The sequence below is a fragment of the Melospiza georgiana genome, chromosome Z (assembly GCF_028018845.1).
Source record: "Melospiza georgiana isolate bMelGeo1 chromosome Z, bMelGeo1.pri, whole genome shotgun sequence".
NCBI lineage: Eukaryota > Metazoa > Chordata > Aves > Passeriformes > Passerellidae > Melospiza > Melospiza georgiana.
This window is the reverse complement of record NC_080465.1, coordinates 65,039,964-65,060,134: the sequence shown is the minus strand read 5'-3', so window position 1 is coordinate 65,060,134 and position 20,171 is coordinate 65,039,964. Positions and strand designations below refer to the sequence as shown.

Below are 20,171 nucleotides of genomic sequence, written 5' to 3'. Positions count from 1 at the left end.
TTGTAGGCCGCAGTGAGCGGGTAGCGTGCGCTGGGTCAAATCTTTCGCTGTGGCCAGAGCCTCGGAATCTGCTTTCGGAGCTGCTGCTCCTCGGTTAGAGAGCTGGGGGCCACGGTGGAGGGGCGATGCGAGACTGCGGGCCGCTGCGAGACGGCGAGCCGCTGGGGCTAGCTGGCGTGGCGCTGCTCCTCATGGCCGCCGGGGCGGCAGCAAGGCCGCGGCCCGCCGTCCCCGGGGACCAGCCCCGATCTAACGTGGTGTTGGTGGCCTGCGACTCCTTGGTGAGTGATCGGGGCGTGGAAGGACACGCTGACAGGTAGCGGCGGGGCGGGGGTGGAAATCCTCGGCGGTGGCCTGGACGGAACTAGCGAGGATGAGACACCGCGGCCCTATGGATGCATTACCTAGGCCAGAGGCACGGGCATGTGCAAGCGCGATTTCACTGCGCGGGGCGCCCGCGGCTCGGCGGGGGCTGCAGCAGCACCAACAGCGGCGGCGGCAGCAACAGCGGCAGCGGCGGCAGCAGCAGCAACAGCGGCAGCGGCGGCAGGGGCTGCAACAGCATTAGCAGCGTACCCGCCGTGCGACGAGACAGCCGCACCCCGACTGTTTACCCCAGTGTTCCGACCCAGACGCGGCCCGCTTCCCAGAAGGGTGCGCATTGCTCGCATCAGGGGCTTCCCAGCAGCCGAAAACCTCTGCGCAGGTGGCTCCCTTGGTCTGGGGTCATAGAGCTTGTCGCCCGGGAGGGGGACGAGCCAGCAGGACTCCCTGGCCGGGCAGCTGTCCCTGGAGCAGGGCTGGTGTGTACAGTCAAAGCTTTTCGGGTTCGCTTGAAAAGCCTAATGGCAAGCAAGGTCACTAAACCATGTTACCCTTCCCATTGTAAGTCCTGTGGCTGTTAAGTCTCCACAACAAATGGGATAGCGAATTTCTAGAATCACAGATGAAATTGCTGACTTACTGAGTACCAAGTACTGGTTTATTGAGGCTCTTGTAAGGTATAACAACACAGTAAACTTGTCAGGCGTGTGTCTCTAGCAGTAGGCATGTAGCAGCTTCATCACAGTGATTTATTATTTGGTTTACCCTTCAGACAAAGAAATTTTCCCACTCACAAATACTAATCCTTCGTGTATCTTCACAGTTGTCTCTTTGTGCCCACCAGCATACTAAGAATGCTTTGGTGTGTTTTACTCCAGGGAGCCTTGGTTTCTCTAACTCACCTGAACTCACCTTGTAGAATCAAACATAAGCTCTGTGGTGTTAAGCTCCAGGTGCTTTCACATTTCATCACTTCTCTTTAACTATGAGGAAGTTTGATCCCTAACCTTCTTGGTCTTCCCTCCTTGACTGCACAGATAAAAGCTTCTTGTCTGCTGCCTGTTTTTCTTGGGATGATTTTCTCCTAAATATTTGGTAAACGTGTATTATCTTTTTTCAAACCCTGTCTTTAAACACATTCATTGTGATTTCAAAGACAAAGAAATACCTTCTTCATTATTTATGTAATAGCTCCTTATTGACTTTCCTTCCTTTGACTCTATCCTCTGTTAGTTTTATTTTCAGTAAATAGTCTCTCTTAATATTCCAAAATAATATGTGGGTTTTTTCTCCAAATTTTCACCTTTTAATAGAAGTCTATTTACCAATAGTTAAAATTACAGTATCAAAGATCGTGAGGGTTAGTCAATGTCCATTTTATATCCGGATGTTAGCAGAGGTTGCAGACAAAGCTTAGGTGAACTTTTATATATCTCCTTTAAGCAGGGAGATTCTTGTAAACCGTATTACAGTGATTAATGAGGTAACCCTTAAAAAAGAAAAAGATAAAACCCACAATTTTTGTGGAATTCTTATGGAAACACTTAAGAGCAGGGTGCTGTTTTTGAAAAGTGTCATCTTTGCATAGTGCATACAAAGAAGAGTAGAAGAAATGTGTTGTGTAAGCTTTGTTTCTGATATTGATTTGAAGGTAGAAATAGATTAACCATTTTGATTACATCACTAGTAGACAATAGGAAGGATGGGGTACTGTTGAAACTAGCAGTTTTTCTGGGAAAAAGCTGAAGTCCTGCAAGCTGTTAAAAGGTCTGGGTTCGTATTAGAAAGTATGCCTGCCTTTGTTGTGGGTCACACTGCCTATGAACGAATCACAGCTATTTTGCCAAGTAGGACAAGAATTTTCTTCACAGTGATGCTGGATTGTGTTTGGCCTGCAGAACAGTGACCTCTTACTTGAACAGCCAGCTTTCTGCTGCTGTGTCACACCAGGCATTGTGCTATTCAAAGGGTTTCCTGCTGAAATGTGCTAGTAGGCAATTCAGCTCCTGAATTGCTACTTGAAATTTACTGTGTGATGGATGACAGGCTTTGCTTGCAATGCAGCTCAAGTTTCTACATGAAAGGTGCTTGTTTGTGTTGAAGTAATTTTATTTCCTTAGGTATTTCAAAACCTGGAAATCCTACACAGTTCTTAGGGGATGGATTTCCTGAAATAGTTGTTAAGTTCCACCTTCTCAGCCTTACTACTTTCACTGAATACCCTATCATTTGTAGAAACAACAATCATGTTACAGTACCCTAAGTGCACTGTGACACCAAGAATACGGAGTTATTTTGCTGCTGTGTCATTGAATATGGTATCACAGTATCAATGTAAGAAATTCTTGTCTCCAGCTGTTCAAACAAGACTTTGTTGGAGAAATTTAATAGTGTGTTGTTGACAGGACTGCGCAGCAGTTGAGTACTTTTGTCATGGTTTAGGAGTAGTATTCTCTAATTTAGTATTCCCACTGAAATCACTTCAAACCGTGTGCCACTTGCTCACTTCTCTGTCCCCCTCCCATTCTTCTGCGGCAGGCTGGAGCAGAGAATGGGAGACACAAAAGATAAAGGTCATGGATTGGGGTCAGAACGATTTACTAGAAACGGCAGAACTAGAACAATTTACTAGAACAGTAACAGCGATAACATGAATAACAAAAATGTACAAGAGTGGTGAGCAATTCACATTTGAATGCTCACCGCTATACTATGCAGAGCCTGACAGTGCCTGTTGGCTGCCACACTGCTCTGACCTGGAAAGGACCCCTTTCCCTGTTCCTGGAAAATGTCATGTGTTACACAATAACCTCCATGTCTTAGCCTTGCCCCCTCCTGGCTACTGCCAAAATGAACGCTATCCTGGCTGGAACCAGGACAACTTTCTAAAGAGCGCTTTCAGTCCAAAGTTTTGTTCAAGTTCTTATTGTGTATTACAGCTTCATTTCCAGTTTGTCCTACTGAGTGCTTGATCAAGATGCCATTTGTAGTAGTATACGAGATTAGGTGATTGCTCATTTAGCATGTTCTGATATGAGCTGAGTTCAGAGGCTGGGATGCTGCAGTTAGCTTTACTGGTGCCAAATGAAGTGACTCTCTACATTGCTGGGTTATCCAAGAGTATTTCTGCCCGAAACCAAATGCTGGGAATTACATTTTTCTGCAGTTAAAACTGCAGATGCACTGCTGCCTATCTGTTCACTGAAGAGCCAGTCAGGCTAGGGCTGTGTTGGCTCATCTTATTCAACCAAAGAAGGGAATAAAAGTAACAGAGGAGACACAGTGACATGAAATATGCATGAAACCTGGTTCCATGTGATGATAATATTTTACTGTAAAATTACCTATTCAAAATGTTTAATCTTTTTTCAGTTACTGATTGAAAAAACTGTCTAAACAAATAGGTTATTGAAATGAAATAAGCATTATGAAAGCATCAAAATTAGCATTATGGAAGTATCAAAAGGGAACCATTGTGGGTGGGATTTCTGTGGGAGAATAGCCTTTCTTTAGCTTTCTGATCCCTTTTCCAGTCCATAGTTTCAAATAAGTTCACAGAGAAGTACTATGGATAAACCTTTAGAAAGGATGAGGAATCAATGATGGTTTCACAGAAATATGTGCTAGTGCGCACCTCTAAATTGGGATCCAGCCTTATTGTTCACTGCACCTATTCCCATTGTATGTGTCATGGTACAACCCCACCCCTGAAGAACTGGAGCTTGGAATATGTATAGTGATGCAGTGGAATTAATTTTACTATAAAGAAGCCCAGTTAATATTTCCATTGCACTTTTTTAAAAGTGATCCTTTTTATATTGTTCTACTTAGGGCTTCTCAACACTGTTTTCCAAACCTGTATAGAATCGGCAGCATTTGAGCAACACCAGTCCATGGTAACAAATATATGAATTAATGTGGCCGATAGTTTGCAACATTTGCATTGTTGCTTTTGTCTCATTGCAGGATGGACGCTTGACATTTTTCCCCGGAAATCAGACTGTGGATTTACCTTCCATAAATTTTATGAAAAGACGTGGCACTGTCTTTCTCAATGCCTACACCAATTCTCCAATTTGTTGTCCTTCGCGTGCAGGTAAAACCAAGCAAAACACCAGATAAATGCTTGCAATATGTCAATTTAAATGTGTGGTAATGATGGGAAATTTGAAATTATTTAATGGGGAGGGATTTGTTTTGTTTTTCAATAAGATCCTTTTTTTTTTAGCTTCTGTTTGAATTCTTATGGTATTCTTCTCTTTCATTTGTTTATCTCTTCTGTTTCTTATGTTTCTTCCTTTTTTCTTTTGTTTCTCATTTTTTCAATTAAGTCTAAGCTCCCAAATATTTTTGGGACTGAAGCTTCAGATTTTAAAACATCTTCAGGATTTGTAGATAAATCATCTGTTTGTTCTGCTGCAGTGCTGAAACTACGCTCAGAACTACTCTCTCTTCCTAGTACAAAGTTAATAAATATCTTTCATGTATTCAGCAAAGAGTGATAAATAATAATAACTGAATAAAGTGGTAGCAGTTTCCACTGTCTTCTAGATACATGATGCATCTTTCAGTAGCTTTAATTGAATACTGCCATGTTTTTCTTTACTTAATGCGATTCTTGTTCTGTGTTCAATTTCCCACTTGCAGAATTTGTTAGGAAGATAGAAGGAAACTATATTCCTTAATCAAAGATTACATCTTAAAACATTTCTACCTTTTTCAATTGTTGAAAAGACCCTGCTTAATCTGTGTAAAATCTAAATACTCCTTGATCTAGCTATAGAAAGGTCCTCCTCTCTCTCAAAACATACACTGAAAGAAGCAGCAGATAAAGACAGTCATATATAATGTTACATTTTTAATAGTCTCTTTATTGATTACCTAGTCCCCATTTCTTTTTCTCATGGTCACATTTTAAGTGACGTTACATGAACAAGCAGTCAGCCTTCCTTTCCTTTTCTTGATGCTTGAGTCTTTCAGCCATTTTTTATTGCTAAGACCAATACTTAATGTTATTAAATTTTAAGAAGTTTGTGCAAATGGCAGGTTAGTACTCCTGTGAGAAAGAAAGTGCATAGGGAATTAAACTAATCACTTGTGTAGTGTTGTAGGTAGCTGTGACTACTGAGCTCATATGTGGGGCTCTGAACCAGCAGGATATCTTTTGCATAGCCAGGAGCTTGGATACCTTCAAGGAGCTGAGGGTACATCTATTGTGGAGGTGTCAGGGATGATACCAGAAGAGATATAGTGGGAAGGAGGGCTTTGGGGTGGGGAAAGGACTGGTATTGCCATATGGGGTTGATGCACTTTGCTTAAAGGATATTTCTATTGCTTGTGAAGTGACTTAGTTCTATTTTGGAACTACCTTTAACTCTGAATTAGCACTGGAAAGAGTGAATGATTCTTTATAAGCTGCAAAGAAATAGGAATTCACTTTTAAAATCTTTCCTCATAGTTCCTTTGCAACTCTTGTCTTGATTGCCTTTCTTCTTGGTATCTTCTTTAATATTCTCACTTTGTTTCTGCAAGTGGTAGTGAAGTAGATTACCTAAAAAGAATAAAATTGAGGGCATATTGTATTTATGAGAATACTGTATTGTAATTCTCTCCACAAATATACTTAACTTTAAATTTGCATTAAATTTAACTGTAATAAGGGTAACTAACATTCTGAAACACATGTAAATACGACATTGTTTAATCAGGATCTGTGCTAACAGATTCTTTGAGAAATCAAGAAGAATATTTTCTGATCTAATTACAGCTTGATTTAATGATTGCATAGTACCTGGAAAGACAGGACCTTCTTCTGCAATTCTGGAGATTATTCGAGTAAATTTTGAAACTTGTATTGATAATGAAATAAGATTTGTAAGAGTAATACTTTGTATTCCTTGTTCTATTGTATCACAGTTTGGACTTTTTACCTCTGTAATAATGAGAAGATTAATCCCTTCCCAACCTTATAGGTGGGGAGTACTAATCACTCATCATTTTTTCCCCCAGCTATGTGGAGTGGTCTTTTCACTCATATAACAGAATCTTGGAATAACTTCAAAGGTCTAGATCCAGATTATGTAACATGGATGGATCTCATGGAGAAGCATGGCTACCATACGCAGAAGTTTGGGAAATTGGACTTTACTTCTGGACATCATTCAGTAAGGTAATCAGGCTGATTCTCCTGCTGTGAAATGGGCAGCAGTGAGCAAATCATGTAGTGTGCTGTCGCGTGGTTTCAGTCTCCAGGTGAAATGATAGTAGCTTTAACTTAAAAGAAATTGTGTTGGGTGCTTGGCAGAGATCTGTCTTGCAACTTCATGGAGAAGCAAGTCTATCTCTTGCAGCTGTACGTTGGCTTTTACCTGTAGTTGAAAGGTAATACAGAAACTGGTTTGCCCAACGTGAATGGTTATTTTCTAACACTGGTATTATTGCTCCCTAAGTGAAATTCATAAACTGTTTTTGCCTTGCCTTAAGACTTCCTGACTTCCTGGTAATACTAACAGTGTAGGAAAAGCAGAATGAAACCCCATATCTATAATAATTAAATATTAAGCCTACTGTCACAAAATGTCAGAGGTTTTGAGGGTTTTTTTTGAAGGCCGTAAGTGTTCAAAGACTTGTGTTGTTGTGGTGGGTTGACCCCAGATGGACACACCAGGGCCACCATGATAGAACAAACTGTTCTGTGACTCCACCTCCTCCAGTGAGCAGGAAGGAGAAAAAACGACTTGATGAAGATAAGGACTGAGAGAGATCACTCAGGTACACGACAAAACAGACTTAACTTAGGAAAATTAATTTCTTTCATTGCTAATTAGAAGCCAGAGTAAGGCAATGAGAAGTAAACCCAAATCTTAAAACACCTTTCCACCACCCTTCTACCTAAGCTTAACTTCCAAATTCTCTACTACATCTACTCACAGGGATTTGGGAGTGAGGACTGTGGTCAGTTCATGACATATTGTCTCTGTCACTCACTCCTCTTTAAGGGAAAACCCCTTACCTTCTTCTGCTTCAGTGTGGGGTCCCTCTCCCACTGATTTCTCCAAAGTGAGTCCTTCCCATGGGCTTATGTTCTTTACAAAGTGCTCTAGCATGGGTTCCTTCCATGGGATTCACTCCTTCCGGAACAAACTGCTCCAGTGTGGGTCTCCCTAGGGGGTGACATGTCCTGCCAGTAAACCTGCTTCAGCCTGCATTCCTTTCCCTGCAGGTCCACAGGTCCTGCTGGAAGTCCAGTGCAGGCTTTCCACAGGATCACAGCCTTCTTTGGATATCCATTTGCTTTGGTGTGGGGTACTTCATAGGCTGCAAGTGGATATCTGTTTCATGGACTGCAGGGGTACAGCCTTCCTCACCATCTTCTCCATGGGCTGCTGGGGAATCTTCGTTCTGTGTTGTTTTTATGAACATGCTCTGTCTCACTGACTAATAATAATGTCTGTTGTTAAAATAATAATAAAGAGAAGCTTTTTCTTTAATGACAAACAGGTCAGAGTTATTTAATGCTTCCTTTTTAGTTATGAGGGGATTTGATTCTTTAAAATTGATCCTAATCTCAGTCTGACTGGATAATCAGATTGACCTATGGCCTACGTAGTATTTTTTTTTCTGTATAAATCAGTATTATGACATTAGGTACAATTAGACACACCCACACACTCCTTTATCATAATTTCATTTTAATGTTTATGGAACATGCTTACTCTGTAAACCAGATACCCTATATTATTCTAAGTAATTTATTTAAGCCTGTGTAGGTTGAGAGTGTGAGCCTAAACAAGAAGTTAAAACAATAAAAAAATTGTTACAGATAGCTTTTCTAGAAGTTAAAGTGCTTTGGTAAAATTCCTTTGGGGATAAAACTAGTTAGATGCTCTTTAAACAGTAATAATGCTGTGTTTCGATGTGATCAATCTTTGAGCAGTTTTATACTTTCCTTTGTAATTTCTTGGTTATATTGAAGTTGCCATGAACAAGATGAAGATTAGTCAAGGTCTTAGGTGGTCTGCCTCTTACCAATGTCCACCATCATTCACTCTAGCAAAGAAACAAGGACATTTGCGACTCAGATTTTTTTTAGTGTTTTAGAGAGACAACAATTGCCATGACGTTAGAAAATATGTTCAAAAATATTTTGTCATTAAAATGTTGCCGTTTTGCCCTCCTTCTTGCTTTCTTTACATTCTTTTCTATTATTGTTTGATAGGATTTATACAAGAGAAATAATTCTTACATATTTTTGTCTAAAGTGTGTTTAATTAATAGTACAAGCCACATTCAGAATGTTGTTTCTAAAGGCAGCCTCACCAGTAAAGTTATTTCCCACTATACTCTTTCACATAAAAATCTCTGGCCCAGTTTACAAATAAATAGTGTGTGAATCTGTGCCAAAAAGTGGAGAGAGGTCCACAGGATGGAATGGTATTTCTAAGTATTATTTTGTAGATGTGACAAGAGTCATTCTGACATAAATGGGTAATAAATAAGAAAAAAGATTCAGAAGAAGACATAAAAAGTCTGAAGGTCTGATTATAAAATAGATGCACAATCATTATTGCTCAATTGAATAACAATTCTCCTTTTTGCAGGTATTGCAAATAGATTGCAATTGAAAGTATAGGGGAAGTTCTTCAGGAATTCATAATGCTTTTTGCTTGGAGAAAAAGTGAAGAAAACATTTTCTGTTGAGTATGTGACTTGTGTATGTATTTTCAGTAACCGTGTGGAAGCTTGGACTAGGGATGTTAACTTCCTGCTCCGACAAGAAGGAAGACCCATGGTGAAACTTACAGGCCATAGGAAGCAGTTTAGAGTAATGGAAAAAGATTGGCAGAATACTGATAAAGCAGTAAATTGGATAAAGGAAGAAGCTGTTAACTTTACTCAACCTTTTATTCTTTACTTGGGACTAAATTTACCACACCCATATCCATCACCCTATGCAGGAGAAAATTTTGGATCCTCTACATTTTTAACATCTCCCTATTGGCTTGAAAAGGTATGTGAATATAAAATTTAAATGCTAGTTTATTAATAACTGTATTTTAATACAATATTTTATTCCTGATTTTTCAAGATAGACCCAGTTTTGATATATCACTACACAGTAAGAAAATACTTGAATGAGATATTAGATTTCTTACTAAAGGCTAAGAAAATACAAGTAACAAATTTCTCTCTGTTGTGGGAAAAGGTTTGTTAGCAGTAGTCATTGAATCGATAAGTACAGAGTTCAATAGCTAGAAACACATTAAGAAAAATGAGATTGTTGCTCTTCATAGCTGTAAATTAATTTTGGTAATGGTCTGAACCTTAATGTTACGAACATTCTGTATTTTGCTTGTTAGAAATGATGCTATATGTAATAATTTTGTCTGAGTTTTACAGTGAAAGATTGACTTTTTCTGCAGTATGGACCTAGAAAATAAAGCAACATAAGACACAACAGAAGTCTTCCTTTTCTGTTAACTTCTTCTGTGCTGCTGTATGTTTTCCAGCACAAGAAAGTGTTCTTATCTCTGTATGTGTAAAACTAAAATATTGCACTTCATTCCAAAGAAGAGATACTTTTTTCAGTCTTGTATAGTTTCCAGTTGACATTAACTGCCATAAAATACAAATTTACTACAATAGATTTAATTGCAGAAAGGCATTAATACTCTCTGCAGCTGCAGAATTAGAATTAGAATTAGGTTGATAAGACTTTATACTTCAAAAAAACCCTCTGTATGCAATTTATGTAACTTGTGGCCTTTTCCACAACAAAACTGCTAAACATCTTTATCTAGGTGTGCCAAAAATACAAATACTTAGAAAAAAAGGATTTACAAACGAAGGTTGAGAGATGTGAATTTTTTTTCATGATAGTGAGGGTTGTAGGTTCTTCTGGGAATGGTGAGAAGTTTGTGGGGGGAGTAAGAACTTGGGAAAAAAGCCCTTTCAATTACAAAAAGCGAGATCTGGCTTAGTTATTAAGGAAAACTTTCTGGGTGCTGATTGCTAGGTTAGATGTATCTTGGGAAGCATAGGTGTTTTATTTGAGTCACAAACACTTATAACATCTTTGACAAATTTTTGCCATCTTTTATCCAGTCAGAATACCTTAACTGCACAGTTTGCTGGGCTCCTTCCCACCACTGCGTATACATACTGCCTTGTGCCACATATTACCATTTACTGACCATTGGCCAGTTCTTCTGCAATGTAGCTCTTTTTTGGTCATGGAAGAAACAGTCTTTTAAAATCACAGAGGTAATCTCATGAAGAAGTTTGATCACATGGGTGAATAACTGAATTAAATGTCCTGTTTATTTGGGCTGTAATACAGAGCAGAGTATCAACACGTATGTCTGTGAAACATTGTGTTGTCAACCAGATGGTCCCCTGTGTTTCACAAAAGTTGTCATTTTTCAGGGCATGTGGCTTCTTTCCTAGTTGTGAATTATGTGTCTTGGTTTAAGACAATTCAAAGAGGTAGACATTCTGAAATTAGTTCCTCCCCTTAGTTTCAACCAATCCCTTTCCACCAATAAGGAACCAATACCAATAGATACAAGTGAAAACATAAGTTTACTAACAAGTGAAACGGCAACATGCAAAAAATAGCAGTGAATAATCACTAGATACAAACTTGCTGGATCCCAAGAGCTCCACAGGAACAAAGAGATCCCGAACTGGTGGGGCGCAGCTCCCTTCTAATCTGACAGCCCCCCACTGCTGACTGTCTGCGGGGGGCAAAGGGAAAGTGGTGTCAGGCTCTTTCCAAGGTGGCACCTGCCACCATGCACTCCAAGAGACAAAGGGGATGGATGGCAGCAAACCCTCCTGGGAAGGTTGGAGATTATGAAGGTCTAGTGGCAGATGGGAAGTTCTGGCACATGTGGGGTCAGCCCCGCTGTTCGCTGCTTCCTCTTGCACCAGCCGGATTCTACTGGTGTTGGTGCTGGTGCCTTCTGATCTGCTGGTGTGCTCAGGAAGGGAGCAGGGGAAACTGGTCTCTGGACACTGATGGGCTTGATCACCCCCTGATCAAGCTTCACTGCCTATGGAGTTTGCAAAGATCACTGGGAATACAGTTTCTGTTCACTAAATGCAGTTCTTCCAAGTTGCTACAGTTGGAAGCCCAGAAACTCACCCATATCAGGCCCCTCTGAAGTGGAGTCTCCTCCTTCAGCAGAAGAGGAAGTCGCCTTGGGTTTCTTGACCTTTTGAAGGGACTGGCATTTCCCAGCTGCCCTGCAGTTCTGGTTCCAGCCATGCTCCAGGTCTTAAAGGCACAGTAACAATCTTATGGCACAGATAGATATGGAATACAGTAACATGTTGGGTAACCCAGGACATTACCATAGACAGACAAAGGGATTGTGGCTTTGTGAATATTTAAAACTAGACTGAAGTCCTGTAGAAAAGAGTCATGGATAGAAAGGAATACTTTTTGCTCTCTTAAGCAGCTAATAAATGCCATTTGCAAAGTCCAAAATGTAACTCCAAAATGTAGCCAAGGACCTTGAGCAGTAAGAAAATGACTGAAGCATTATTATTTTATCTTAATGATTTTTTCTAGCAGTGTGTTTTCTATAGATCCTAAGGAAACTTACATTTTGTTGTATCTATTTGACTGTTACAAAGCCAGGTTTTACTTCTGTGAGCAGTAGAACTCTTGCAGATATATCAACTTGTTTAGCTGGCTGGCTTTTCCTCCAAGTAACAAGTGAAGGTACAAGAGGAAATTCCTCAAGTTCCCTTTTATTTAAGGGAATATTTACAAGTATGACAGCCAAGGCTAAATGTGTATGTCAAATTTCACGACTCTAAAGACAGTACTGAAGCAGACAATATCTGTGACTACGCATAGTTTGAATATACAAATAGATTGGCATTTTGGCTTCATACTGATGTTACATTTCTTTATAACTAAATGGATTGACATATGTAGAAACATGTAGAAAGTTCTGGAAAATTGGATTAATGTAGTGAGTTCTTTTTATTAAGTTGCCAAGACTTGTCATCACTGTCTTGGAGGCTTTCCCAGACTACATGGTTTTCCATGTTGTTCTCTAGTCCCACATAACATCCAATCTTTTAGATCCATAGGTTTATACTTATTCTACAGTTACAAAGACTCTCTGCTGGTATTCTGTATCTACTCTAGAAGAGTGTTCTGTGATATGTCTCTTAAAAATATACAGCAGTTGGTGAAGCACATATTTGTGGCTCCTAGCCTTAGTTTCTAGTTGATTTTCATAGGTTTTTAAAAAACAATTTACCTGTGGAACTGTGGTGAACTATGGAGGAGGTAGCTGCATGGTGTAACAAATAAGCAGCTACTGTTTCCTGGGCCATAAATTGAGAACTGTGAATTTATGCTATACTTTTTAAAATTAAATCTGTATTAAAAAACTTGTTAAATTCAGTTGCTAAAGTAATGTTAATTTTCTCTTTATTTCTTAGGTAAATTATGAAGCTATTAAAATACCCAAGTGGTCTTCTCTTTCAGAGATGCATCCTGTAGACTATTACTCATCGTACACCAAGAATTGCACAGGAGAGTTTACAAAGGAAGAAGTCAGAAATATTAGAGCATTTTATTATGCTATGTGTGCAGAGACAGATGCCATGCTGGGTAGGTAATGTTTTATTACACAGTGGGTTTTCTAGTTCTGATTTTTTTTAAAGAAAGTGCTGATAGGGCTGATCTTTGGAGGAAAAAAATAGAAAACAAAACATCTGGGAGTAAGTTGTGGAAGTTGCTTGTTCAATCTATATGATAAATGAGGGGATACCCTTTTAGGTGAGTTGGGAGCACTGTGAAAAGTAATCACAGCCAGTAGTTTGAAGCTCTGTAGAAAGCCATTGACTGCAGCAAAGTATGGCATGATCCATTGCTCTGGTTTAAAACCCACGGAGAAAAATACCCCATGCAAGCTGCCCCTCCTCCTCCATCCCCTTCCCAGCACAGGAAATACTAGGAGAGACCAGAAGTGGGAGCAACAATTTTACCAAAATCTTGTAATAAAGACTGTATAGATAAAAGAGGACTCAAAAGGAGCGTGCTCCACCAAGAGGAAGAGTGTTCACCAACTAAAAAGCAAAAACACCCCCCAAAAAGAGTACGTAGTGTGGTTTTCCCAGACAAAGGCAAGATGGCACCTGTCATCTCCATCTCCTCCGCACTGGACCATGCAGCTCTGAAAAATTGAAGCAATGAGGCAAAATAGTTTCTGCAATTTATTATCCTTTCTCCAGCCTGGAGGAAACAATGGAAAACAGGGACAAAACAAAGCCTGGAGACCTAATTAATCCACATAAAGGGTTCTGTAAGTGCTGGCCTTGACAGTGGCAGCAGTGGCAGAAGCACTAGCAGCAGTGGTGGCAGCAGCATCTTCCTGCTGCTCCAGGAATAGTTACAGCTTGTCAGAGTTTTAGAAACAGTTACAGCCTCCCTTGATTTTAGCAACAGTTAAGGGAGCAGTTCACGCGTTTCCAGCACGAAGGTAAAACTAATCGCCTACAACACACCTAAGTGTCTCCTGCTGAAAACCATGCCCCCTCCATGACATAGGTGGTAATGTTATTAAATAGTGCTGGAAATTCCACCCTTCTTTTCCTCTGTACCCAGGATACCCATGTACAAGAGAAACTAAATCTCTTTGATTAAGTGCTAACTGAAATAATGGAAACACTTTGGTGAAGGGGACTGTAAAAGCTGAGGTGGAAGAAAAGATAAATTTTAGGGCTTAAGTTGTCTGATTTAAAATGTGTAGACTGGATAACAATTGTTACACATTGGCTGAAGAATAAAGTTACATTTGGAATGTCCCTTAAAAGCACATTATTGAAAGTTGAGAAGAAATAATTAATTGTACATTTAGAATTCTTCAGACATTGCAGGCAGGTCTACAGATAAAAAATTTACAATGCAAGTTGGTCTTAATTTACAGCATTTTATTTTTTTATTTGAAAAGTGACCATGAATGAACAAGAATTTGAAATTATAGACCAAATAAGCTAATCTTTTAGGCATATGACCTAAACCAGGACACCGTGTTAGATTGGCAAAGTGAATTAAAAGACACAGAATTGCTCGTCCTCGTTTTATGAATGAAACAATGGAAGCCTTACAGGTTTAGGAAATAAGGGATTGCAAAGTAACTGCACTGCTGTTGTAATTTTATAACATCTTTTAACTAGTATGTTTAGGCATGAGTCATCCTAAAGTTTCAATATGATGCCTAAGTGCTTTGCTTAACTACCATCTTCATTGATCTTGGCCCTGTCTTTGTTGCACAAATGTACGTACAAAAATAGAGGAGTATATGTTCTCTTTTCATTGCACAAATATATGTGCAACAAAAGAGGAGTTTCCTCGACTGGATTAGGAGAATTCCTTGAAATTTGCATGCTGCTTTGCAGGTACAGACCTTGAAAGAAATATCTTGAATGTATCCTTTTCAGTATCTTTTTGATGTTGCAGGAGAGATTATTTCAGCTCTGCAAGATACTGGGCTTCTTGGAAAAACAATTGTTATATTCACTGCAGATCATGGAGAACTTGCTATGGAACACCGTCAGTTTTATAAAATGAGCATGTATGAGGGAAGTTCCCACATTCCTCTTTTAGTTATGGGACCAGGTTTAAGAGAACAGCAACAAATACCAAACGTAGTATCTCTTGTGGATATCTATCCTACTATGCTTGGTGAGTTAAGTAATTCCAGGTGACGATTTTTTTTCCCTGTTACCATTACTATTCTGCATTTGTATCATAATAGTCAGAATGATGTCTCGACTTTGAGGCACAACACAGTAACACTACTGGAGATAATTTATCTGCGGACCATATATATGGACTTAACAGAAAAAGTAAAAAATGGATGAAAAAATAAAGAAACTGATTGTCTTCCTTATTATGGTAACTGTCTTACACATAATTACATTGACTGATTATATATAGGAATATTTGTTAGTAAAAAAAGGAATAAAGCCCATTTTGGATATGAATAATCCTTGCTAGCCTTCACACTCAACAGTTTACTGTAGAAATTACAGTGTAAATGCCTCCAAAGATGAGATTAAACTTGAAAGGAGGAGGACAGGTTCACTAACTTAGTAAAGGAATGTCTTTTACGAAGGGTCATGTGGAAGAAGTGTGATGAAAGGTTTGTATAGGAAATGTAAAAATGATCTGGGCACACGTATAAAGATGTGATAATGGATATCCATTCTTACCTTATGAGATATGAAAATACTCAGTATTGGACAGAAAATAAAACAAAAAGAACTGAACTTAAATTACTTAGATGGAAATCACTTTTAGGAGGGAATTTTTAAACAGTTATCTGTGGTAAATCATGCAAGAGACAATTCTAATTGGAATTAAACATCTGGTAAAGTTATCTTTTGAGGCTTTATCTGTGATCTTTTAGGCTTCCAATCAGAAGAAATATTTTTTTCTAACCAATCTGGAAGGCTTGTGTCACATGTACACTGCAATTACTTGGAGAACATGAGTGAATAAAACTGTACATCCAGCAATAAATATCAGTGAAAAATCCACTTCTATATAGTTTTAGATTGATTTTCTAAAAAGTAAACAGAAGTTATTTATCTGTTTATGTCTTCTCAAAACTTTTGAACCAGATATCCAGGGAAAAATAGGATATAAAATCTGAGTGGCTTTCTCTTCCAAATTTTGGCATCAATTTGTTATGTATATATATCTGTACTACATGTGGATCTTATACAAGTTATGTTATCCTATGTAAATAGCTAAAAATCTCTTATTTATTTCTCTTTCCCAAGTGACATATTTGGTCAGATGGTTTAACAACCTTCTGTCTTTTCCCCCTGGGGGTTTTTTGTTTGTGCTTTTTTTCCCCAGAACTTTGTTGCATAATTCATTCCTTCTGTTCTGGCAGTTTCCCTTCTCTGTACTCTCAATGTCAAAAAGGCATGTATGATGAAAATGAAAACCTGAAGAGCCATCTCTATAAAGTATTATGTTCTCAGTCTGCATGCTGCTGCTGACTAGTGAGGAAACAGATTTCAAGTCTGTTTTTGTGAGAAATTTAATGGCTTTGCTTTGGATTGTCACAGGGAAATAATCTCTCTTAAGATGCCATCCAAATGCTTTGGTCAAGACTGCCTCCTGCACTGGCTTTGAGAATAAGTGCAAATGTTTTGATTCCAGCAGAATCTGTGTGATAGGAATGTACAGTTGGACCTGAAACAGCTCTTGCTTTTTGTAACAGGATGTGGCATAATCTCCAGGCAGCACTAGCATTGTTGGTTGGTGTGGAAATACCTTTGGCTCTCTATTTGAAAAGCAGGAGATGCTGAATGGCTGGAACATGCTTCACACATAGAAAATCCAGTTACTGCAAGTAATAGTGTTACTGATTTAGGATGACAGAAGAGCCCATATCCCTTTTTCGTTTGTTGGAATGTCTTGTGTATTTGTTCAAAATTTTTTTTGCCCATGCATGATCAAGAGCTGCTTGCTGGGTTTACACGTTGTGGGTCTTCCTAGTACTTTGTCAGATGCTGGCTGGGCAGAGGACAAAAAGGAAGATGTGTGCTGATGAAGGAAAGAGTCACCTTTGAGCAGTTTATAAGCACAGAGTATGATCACTCAACACAGAACAGACTAAATACTGTCACGGTGCTTTGTGAAATGGAAAGTTTTGAATTTTGAATTACTATAAACAATGTGTAGTGGGGTGATTAAAAATAGCAGTACTATCATACATGGTTTTTAGGACATGCTTGGGACTCTCAGCTATGTTTTTCAGAATGTTTCTGAAAACCCTTTGCAGTCTTTTAACCTGATCTTTGGGAGCTAGAGAAACTTGTGGTATAAGTTGATGCTGCAGAGCTTATGGATATTACAGCATCTCCTAGTGGCCATCTGGTAGGCTGTGGAGTCATCCAATGTTTTCGGTACATGCACTTTGATTATACCGCCTCAAATATCATCTTTTTCTCCAGTCCTGCCAGAGAAGCAAGTGTCCCCACCAGTTATAGTTGATAATAAAGGCCACCTTTTATGAAGCATTTCATTATTCACTAATGAAGAATGCTACAGATGAGCTTAGCACCATTATTGTTCAAGTAATAAACAGCTACAACATGTTGGGTGTGGAGCTTTTAGGGCCCTTTCATGCTGTATTATTCTTTTTCTTCTGCCTGATATAGTCAGAGCAAAGGAGAAATGTTTGCAAACGTGATTAAGGAATAAAACAGCACCAAATGTCAAAGGAGACTATTGTGATAATTTTCACAAACTTCTGTTAAATGTTAAAGTTATACATAGATGATACATTTGATCAAGATGCTGGGCAGCTTGCCTTGGGAAATTCCTTAAGGTATTTTTTATTATGTATTTTGGGATAATAATTAGGACAGCACATTTTATTATCAACATTCAGACATTGATTGCATTGTGTTAGAGTTTTTTAAAACTGAAAACTGCAGTAACATTTTGGTTTTGTCTATCTTTCCTTAGATATAGCAAGAATTCCTGTGCCACAGAACCTCAGTGGATATTCTCTTATACCGCTGCTATGTGAAAAGGCTGAGAGTGAGGTGTCACCCAGAGGACCTCGGCCCTCATGGGTGCTGAGTGAGTTCCACGGGTGCAATGTGAATTCCTCTGTGTATATGCTGAGAACTGGCAAGTGGAAATACATCACCTACTCGGATGGCTCTTCAGTACTGCCCCAGCTCTTTGGTATGCTGCTTTTATATCTTGACTAACTTGTTAATTAACTTTAGTGCAAATTGAATCTTAACTGACTTTTGTTTGTTGCAGACCTTACTGCTGATCCAGATGAGCTTACAAATCTTGCCATAAAATTCCCAGTAACTGTACATTCTTTGGACAAAATACTTCGCTCTATAGTAAACTATCCAAAGGTTTCTTCTTCTGTTCATGAGTACAACAAGCAACAGTTTATCAGTTGGAAACAAAGTTTGGGTCAAAATTACTCAAGTGTTATTGCAAACCTTAGGTGGCATCAAGACTGGTTAAAGGACCAAAAAAAGTATGAGAATGCAATTGACAAGTGGCTTGGTAAGTAGATATGGACAACCTGGGGATTTCATATGAATGAGGATAAAAACATAGTGCATTTGTAATATTATGCTGTATTTCAAATGATATAATTATTTTATTATATAACCTCTTGAAAGTAAAGATAACTGAACCATTACTGCTTTGTGTCAGAAAGCCAAGTGTGATGGTGTTCACAGAGGTCCCAGGATGAGGGAAGAGATGAGAATCTTGACTCCATGTTTCAGAAGGCTGATTTATTATTTTATGATATATATTATATTAAAAGAAAATTATATATTAAAATTATACTAAAAGAATAGAACAAAGGATTTCATCAGAAGGCTTGAAAGGAAGGAAAGGAATGGAATGATAATAAAATCTTGTGACTGACCAATGAGTCCAAGACATCTGGACTGTGATTGGCCATCAATGAAAAGCAGCCACGTCAGACCAATCAAAGATGATGCATCTGTTGCATTCCACAGCAGCAGATAATTATTGGTTTTCTTTTCCTTTGAGGCTTCTCAGCTTCTCAGGAGAAAAAATCTTGGCAAAAGGATTTTTCATAAAATATGTCTGTGACAGCAAGGAGCACTTTATATAACTAGCCAGCACTAAAATTTTAGCCAGCACTCTAAAACTAGAGTTTTATTCTGTAGGTGTAAGTAAGTGTATATAGAAAGGGTGGTGTGCAAATACTAATTGTGTGTAATATTTAGTTAATATTTAGCTAATTGCAAAAGTCCTGAGTATTAAGCATTCAAACTCAATAAGAACTTCTATTTATAAGGAAAAGCAAGGATTATAAAACTTAGTGAAGTAAAGTACCAGTTATAGTGGAATTTCCTGTGTGTATTGTAAGTCTAGATTGAATAGACTTCATCAAAAAGTTGGCAACCAGTACAGGTCTGAACATAGATGAGGTTCATGCAAGTGCTTAACTATATATGTGACTGACTCCCTATGTTTGCAAGGTCTGCCTGCTAATTTCTTGCTCGTCTCTGCTCATCATCATAAATTAAAAAGAAAAACCCTTCTTGCCAAGACTATGAACAGAACAGTTCTCTGAAAAATGACAGTGTGATTTGTATAACATAAAATAAAAACTGTTTGAATGCAGTTAGATTCTGCAAGTAAATGCTTTAATGCACATCAGCGAGTGGAGAATTGAAACCTAAAATGTACACAGTGGAGACACAATTGAAACTTGCAGGAAGAGTTAACAGAAAAATACTGTTTCCCATTTTTCCAGTGACCTGACAAAAAGAAAGTAGTTTTGGAAGAAGGTAAGATTTAGGTAGCAACTCTTCCACTTATGGGAATATGTAATTACAGCGGTGCTTAGGTTTGCTAATTCTTGGTCACCATCATTGCTGCTATATACCAGTTCAGAATGACATGCTTCATACATAATGTTTTCTGGAAGCTGTTATTAAATGCTCAGTAGTAGCAGTAAGCCAGTAAAAATAAACGTAAAAATGAGACATATTTTCTGATGGCTCCACACTCATTTTGTGAGCAACTTCCCACACAGAGTTAAAAAATCTTGAAACCCTGTAGCACATGCCATTATAATTCTTACTAAAATGAGTTCAGGTACAGCTGAAGTTACTTAAACAAAATAAATGGCCTGCATAATTAGAGGAAGTATTTATATCCATATGAAAATTTGTTCCAGAGAAAAAAGAATAGCAAAATTTTCTCACTTTACAGAGGTCTGGACAGAATGCAGTACATTGTCCAAAATGGAGTAAAATAAAATTATGGTGAACTGGATGTGTTT

General features: G+C 38.6%; 1 protein-coding gene across 1 annotated transcript; it reads left to right on the top strand.

Moving 5' to 3' along the window:
- Window positions 1–13: 13 nt before the first annotated feature.
- Window positions 14–20,164, top strand: ARSK (arylsulfatase family member K). The gene is made up of 8 exons (XM_058043219.1): window positions 14–281; window positions 4,291–4,420; window positions 6,334–6,493; window positions 9,052–9,334; window positions 12,787–12,958; window positions 14,810–15,034; window positions 17,840–18,064; window positions 18,146–20,164. The coding sequence occupies exons 1-8, from the start codon at window positions 126–128 to the stop codon at window positions 18,412–18,414; spliced, it is 1,620 nt and encodes a 539-aa protein (XP_057899202.1). The 5' UTR covers window positions 14–125; the 3' UTR covers window positions 18,415–20,164.
- The last annotated feature ends 7 nt before the right edge of the window (window positions 20,165–20,171 follow it).

Bases quoted from the DNA above. Each gene is read 5' to 3' on its own strand.
- ARSK (XM_058043219.1), top strand. From the start codon at position 126: ATGCGAGACTGCGGGCCGCTGCGAGACGGCGAGCCGCTGGGGCTAGCT. The intron at 282-4,290 runs GTGAGTGATCGG...GTCTCATTGCAG, and splicing joins TGGTGGCCTGCGACTCCTTG to GATGGACGCTTGACATTTTT. The intron at 12,959-14,809 runs GTAGGTAATGTT...TTGATGTTGCAG, and splicing joins AGAGACAGATGCCATGCTGG to GAGAGATTATTTCAGCTCTG.